General features: G+C 38.7%; 1 protein-coding gene across 1 annotated transcript; it reads left to right on the top strand.

Moving 5' to 3' along the window:
• Window positions 1-24: 24 nt before the first annotated feature.
• On the top strand, window positions 25-3,281 carry tmem167a (transmembrane protein 167A). Its single transcript, XM_083979506.1, has 4 exons — window positions 25-76; window positions 1,300-1,409; window positions 3,030-3,064; window positions 3,167-3,281. Exons 1-4 carry the CDS (start codon window positions 74-76, stop codon window positions 3,235-3,237), a joined length of 219 nt encoding a protein of 72 aa, XP_083835632.1. The 5' UTR covers window positions 25-73; the 3' UTR covers window positions 3,238-3,281.
• Window positions 3,282-7,183: the final 3,902 nt, after the last annotated feature.

Raw genomic sequence — 7,183 nt, 5'->3', positions numbered from 1 at the left:
CTACGTCTTTGGATACGCTACGTATTTTCAGAGAGAGCAGGAAGTGTGATGTGGCTTTGACTCCCAGCAAAAAATGGTAAGTTTGTTTTTGGTAAACGACAGCCTTTTCTCGCATGCTTAATCCTCCATGCATCACCTATAACACACGTCCTGCGTCTAAACTGTGTCGGAAATACACCGTGACCACAACTGAGGCTTGTAGTCGGTGGAAAGCAACAGGACGTATGGGAAATGCTAACACCCGAGATAGCATTGACTAGCTAAGAAAGGCTAACAGCCTTTAGCCAACCAATTATGTTTTTCTTCTTAAATTATATTGTATAGATGGGTTTTATCACGCACGCTGCGATGATGTGACAAATTGATATGTTCGATAAGAAAGACTAAAGGTATCACAGACCAATGATCACAGCGCGTGCCAGCGTCGGAATGTTTGGAAGTGTTTTGCCACGTAGCTGTCCACAGTTCAGCAGTACACAGTGCGAGACGAGTGTGTGTTTTGATGGTTGGTCCTGCAGTAACGCATGTACTTAAAAAGCTTATTGGAAAGTCACTTAGTTATTCCCTGAAGTGTCCCCTATTAAACTGAGATCTCAAAGATAAGCAAATGCAAATCAGATTTTTTGTTTCACCTTTACAAAACATACAGCATCAACAAGCACATCCAGGGAAGATTAATGATAGTCACAGAGAGAAATCACTATGTGCTAAATTATGAAACAAAACATCAACATGTAAATTAAATGCCTAAAATGTAATGATATTTGCCAATAATAAGCCTTTGAAAACATGTATTCCTAGAAAACCGATGGATGAGAACATCATGCACAAACATATGTTTCTCTGTCTCTTGACACATTTGTGTAGACTGAGACAGATGTTTCCTAAAGAAATTGCACTAAAACATCTTGATTCATAGGAACTTTGTAGCTTACATGTATTGTAACTCATGATGATTCAGCTTCCTTTTCATTTTTATGAAAAAATGGCAAGTTATGCCTTTTGTATGAAAAGCAATACCAAATCCCAAACCTCTCAAGCCGACGTGTCATGAAATACTGTATGTGATGTTTTTTTAAAATATCATTTAAAACAGCATGACATTAGGAACTGTGTCGGGTTGCTTTTCCAGGCAGAATGTATATATATATCCTTGTGTGTAGTGTGTGTAATATATATAGGTGACTCTGAGTCCATATATACAGCCAGCTCACTTTTTGTCTTTTGTCTGCCAGAATGAATAACTGGTATAACTGGATTGTGTCAGTATTAAACATGTTGTTCTCTTTCAACTTGCAGTCAGCCATTTTCAACTTCCAGTCGCTGCTAACAGTGATTCTCCTCCTCATCTGTACCTGTGCCTACATCAGAGCGATGGCTCCCAGCTTGCTGGACAAGAACAAGACCGGGTATGATCAGATATCACATGACACATATCATACAGTAATCCAATTAATGTCTTAAATGCACGTCTTTGTCTTTGAGTTCTGTTTTTTATCCTACTAATATTTGTTGCTAAGTTTATATTGTTACTCTGTAAGGAGTGGCATGCACAGCTTCCCTGTCAAATGAGCACTGTCAGAGTTCATTGTTTTTTTTTTTACACTGAGTTTAATGAAAGTACTATAGAGTTAAGAAAGAAAATCCTGATATACATTGAAGCTGTTCAAAATAAAGCACATACGTTGAATAAAGTACTAAGGCTAAAGCTCAGGGTGGAGTCGCAACACTGAAAATATCTTATTCTCATACCCTCAGGAATTTCTATTGTGACATGCTACCGCAATCACTGACAATGTAAAGGCAGTTAAGGCATAAAATGATTTATGTTGTCTAATAAAAAATCCTCTGCAATCTGGTTCCATTCTTCAAGAGCCTACCACCAATCACCTTCCTCAATTTGACAATTATCAATGTCAACTTAAATTTAAACTGTTTGTTTTCTGTCTGTGGTTGACAACCTTATATTTACACCCAACAAATGATCTGTGATGAAGCTGATTCTACTTTAAGTAGGCTATCAGTTGATTATGTGCACATAAAGCCCTATGTTTTTAAAATGAACTGTAACTCACTGGTGCTACAAAGGACACTTGCTTATTTTTTCAGCTAATAAGAAAGCTCTTCTTTGAGGCGAGTAAAGTAGCAGAAAGCCGTAATTTTTCATCATTACCAGATCATTATTATCCTTGGACGTACAAACTCAATGATTCACCTTTTTAATGAGTCTGGCACAGAGCAGGAACAGCCACACACTCACCCACTCATACACTCGCACACTCGCACACACCATTGGAGCAGGGAGGGACATCATCTCCAGACAAACACATGAGTCTGACAGTGGCAGATGGGATGATTTAATAGTTTTCCCTCTTGATTGATATGTTGACTATAAGGCATGAGCTATTATTTGTATTGATTTGGTGCCACACATTATGCAGATATTTCTTGTGCTGACGGGATTGGCGAGAGTAACATCTTCTTGCAAAGGGTTAGGGTTAATTTGTGTTTTGAACAGAAATGCATGTTTTACATTAGAAAAAACACAAAGAAACCTAGATTATAGAAAATGTAGCATTTACATCAGATCTGTTTTTAGTTGGTAAAAGAAAATTTTACAATGGGATGCTGACACCATCTGGTCAGTATGAAAGTTAAGAAAGTTGGGTTTTAAACATGGATGGAAAAACACATGTCAATGCAGATGTGCCATTTGCCTCAGCTGTCACAAGAGATTAAGACTGGCCTGCTATCCCACCGTATTCCCCTGTGCACACTCCTTACATGAAAATTAACATTTGATGGCTGCAGGTGGGGTTTGTAGAAGGCTCAGGAGGTCTGAGTTGTAGTTTCTCAATGTGGTACCTTTGTATCAAGTCAGTATCACAACATCAGAGTCATTTCTGCCTTTACGTTTTAATGCAGTAAAGAAATGTACATTATACAAAAGTCCAAGTTTGTCAAACTGGTATCATACATGGAGGCCATAAATACTCCTAATAGTTTTTTGTCATTTCATTTTTTTTTAGGCTTCTAGGAATTTTCTGGAAGTGCGCCAGAATAGGTAAGCCTGTGATTGCTTCACAATTTGTTTTTCATAGTCATTTTTTTCATAAATATTGTGTAAAGATGTAGCCTTGAACTTAACATTATTTCTCTTCTCCAGGCGAGCGGAAGAGTCCATGGGTGGCCTGTTGCTGTGTCATCATGGCGTTTAGTATACTGTTTCAACAGTAGCAGTCCAAAGAAAACCACAAATGGGAACATTGGGGAAACGGATAGACAGACACAAGCCATGGACAATACGATCCTAGAAGCACAACAGGTCCTCCTGTGGTTGTCACGTAGATAATGTAAAAACGGAGACCAGTCACCGTAACCACACAGAGAGAGTGTATGTCTGTGTTGGAGGAAGGGTGAGCTGATAGCCCCAGAGTGTGTCTAGATCCCTCCACTGACTTCCAGGTCTGTCCTTGTGCTTGCTTACATGGAACATTTTCTCTGGATGGATGGATGAGAGTGAGTGTGTGTATGTGTCTTGAGGCGGCAGTGCTTTCTGTTACCTGCCATTTAGCTTAAAGGAAAAAAAATAAATCACAACGGTCGACCAAAAGATGCATTGTTTGTCCAAACATTTCAAATGGATTATTTTTCCGCTTTTGGGTAAATCACAATTGCAGCGACCTGTAGCCGCAGTCCTCTCCTTGTATAAATGTTCTTAACTGTTGAGCGATTCACATGAAATCTTTTGTTCGTTGTATCTGAACTTGGTGATCATATTCCACAACAAACAAGATGCTATTGTTGCTCTTTTGGTGTCAAATTGCCCCACATATTTGTCACAAAGAGCTACTGATGGTTTTACAGTCAGTTTGTCGCTATTTATTAAAGAACCTTTTTGGAAATCTGGTTTGAGAAGGCTGATTTTTGTGTTTGCCATCAATTTTAAGTCTTGTCATAGTGCCACACTGTACGATGAGTTATGATGCAAAACATGCAAAAAACCAAACAAACAAAAAACATGATGTTGATGATGACCTTTAAAACATTTGTCAGTGTTCTCCAAGAACATAGGCACATTTCCATGTCAGATTGAAGCAGCTGAGCAGTTTGTCTCTTTGAGTAGTTTTGGCGAAGAGGAAACTATGACTAAGATTTTCTGCACAAGAGCACGGACGTGAAGTGCATTTAAAGTGCAGTGCTCAGAATTCTGCTCAGAGTGAGATGGACAGTGAAGAGTTTGCGATAACCTCCTCTATAACCTTCCAGTCAACACTCATCTCCACAGGGTTTGCTGCAAAGAGCTGTTGGTTGATTGTACCACACAACATGACATCGCTAGATATCTGTCTAGTATTTAATTCCAGATATTTGGCAGCGAGGTGAATTAGAATGGAAAGCAGAATTTTAGTTTTTTCCATCCTTGCAGAGAAAGTCTCAAAAGTACAGTCCTAAAGTATACTGGAGGATATCCAGAATGTTTTTTAGAAAAGTTATGATAATGTGTGACAGCTCATTTACATGGGAAATCCTCTTAATTCCATCCTTCAAATGTAGCCAAACAAAAGCCTAATAATATGTCAAAGTATTGTTCCAAATACTGCTTGTGACAAGCTGAAATTATATGATTCCAATAAACGTGTTATGGCAAGTTGAAGTTCAGGACATTGTGCGTCATTTAATTTTTGTTGTCGGTTTTTAAATTTAACCTATTACAGTACAAAATTGTTGCAATGACATTTCGCTGCTGTTGTACTTGTACAGTCTAGTATGTGACTGTGAAATCCTTCTTGATCTATTTATCAAATACTCAGATCACATAATTGTAACATGGCCTTTTTCCTGGAAAATTTTAAAAGAAGGGAGGGAATCTAAATCATTAAAGTAAATGCTAAAAGTTATAATGAACAGAAACAAATCCCGCACATGTCCTCTCTCCTGTGTGGCACAGAGGGTTTAAAATAAAGAAGGATACTTGTTGACACACTCACCAGTGATAGACTGATCACTGATGAGTGTCCAGATCCCAACACCTCACACACAGTCCCTTGTTAGGGAACAAGGATACCCATATTGGTGCGCATCCGTTTTGGCGCTCCCCAGCTGAGATAAAGCATCAAGTGAAGCCTGCCGGTAAAGTCATGATTATCAGCCAGTGACGCAGATACAGGAGAGACAGAGGAGCAGGAAGCTCTCAGTCATCTGTTTCTATCTTGGGGCGCAGAGATACTGGTTGGCTGGCGGGACATCTCTGAGTCAATGAACCGAGCTAATGTCTTAGGTGATGCTGAAAGGAAAATGATACGGCGGACCTGCAGTCACTTAACCCCAGCTCATGATAGCAGCTATATCGATGGTCACATGTTACATGTGGAAAGACTGATTGTTATGGTAAACAAATAGTCCCAGAGTTGTATATACAGTATATCCCTTCGTTAGGGGCCATTTGGGGACAAAATCATACTAAATCTTTTTCCTTTTTTTTTTTACTTTTCAGGTCATAGTGATTACTGTTAAACTCCCTTAAATGGTGGGCACGGTTACTAAACAATAACAGTGAAGAATATTGGCAGCACCTCCGTGACTGGATGCCTAAGACAACAACTGCAGTTTCTAAAGGGGCTAAATGCATGTCCTGATTTCTGTGTTTGACTTGGCTGATCAAAATTTACACAAGTGGATGCCATATGGCCAAAGGCACAAGAAAATAGACCCTTTTTTCTCTCTTTTTAGTGTGTCAGAATTCTGTTTTACATGACATCTGCTGAAAATCACTCCTGTCACCTCCAGGGCAAGGCTGCCCGCAAACCCACCTCAACTTCATAGTGTGGTTTTCTTCAGGGAGAGTAATGTCGTAAAAAAGAAAGTCTCTCACAGCTGTCCTTCAACATGGTTACCATCACACAAACGTCGATTCTCCTAGCAATTAGTGTATTGCACAGACCACATTGAAATGCTCTTTTAAATGAATACCAACTGATATTGTTATTGACAATAACAATATCAGTTGGTATTCATTTAAAAGAGCATTTGAACAATAATTGTTCAATCTGATTATTTTACATTTTGCAACTAAAACAGGAGATGTTTTTGACCTTATTTTTTATACCCATAGATTTGTATCTCAATATTAAGTAGCTTTTAGATCCCAATTTAGAAACATTTATTTGAATTTTCATACAGAAATAATTGCATAGTTAAAGCAGAAGTAAGCGATCCGGTCGTTTTGGCTAACTTCTTGTCAGCCGATGGAGTTAGCAGTCCCCGCCCTCGTCATGGATCTATTGGTCCTCGTCCCTACGTCACCACATTCACGTGCATCCCTTGGCTGCACACACAGAGAGGACCGCCCCTTCATGCCGTTCTCTCTCCTCATTGGATAAAGGTTGTAGGATACAAGGAAAGTTTTCTCCTCGGCTCACAGCAGAGCAGAGTGACTGACAGACCCGTGTTTCGGACCAAACACTCTATAAGTGATTGCTGTCGGAAGATATAACTATTTAAGACTTATATAACACAAATATTCCGCTTACTTCTGCTTTAATGGGATAAATAAAATGTCAAATGTTATAATTTTGTTGTTGTTTTTTTATGTTATTTCTCATACTTATGCAAGTGTCCCACTTCACTTATCAAACAGAAGTCTTACTTTTTATTTGTCACTAGCCAGTAATGTGACAGCATGCAGAGGCATGGAATTTAGACATCTAAGCCACCACACCTCATTTAATATGGTGTGGTGTATCATTAATTTACTTGGATATCTAAGTCAAATGCCACTTGTGTCATTATGAACCATGAGTCATTCCCCTTCTACAAAGAGGTGAATATAATTGATACAGATAGGAATCATGTCAACCTCACTGATAACATCAGTGAGCTCATTGAGTTTATTAGAGAATATCATTATTATTATTACTATTATTATTTTCTTAACTATTTTTTCCCACAGTGGCTGTGGAAACTATTCTCAGATGAGCAATGAGGACATTTCTATTAAGGATAAATCATGTCATTTCATTCCCCCGAATTCACGCAGCTGATAAGTGAGAGATTTGTAATGTTCCCAGATATGATAGCAACTGCAGTAACTCCAAAACCTTAATACATCATCATCCGTAAGGCTCCAGTAGAAGAACATTCAAACCACATTATTCTAATTTCCCGGTCTCTTTCCTCCTTT

Source organism: Trachurus trachurus, assembly GCF_905171665.1.
Source record: "Trachurus trachurus genome assembly, chromosome: 9".
In the NCBI taxonomy this organism is placed as follows: domain Eukaryota; kingdom Metazoa; phylum Chordata; class Actinopteri; order Carangiformes; family Carangidae; genus Trachurus; species Trachurus trachurus.
The sequence above is the reverse complement of the archived record's forward strand: the minus strand, read 5'-3'. Positions and strand labels throughout refer to the sequence as shown.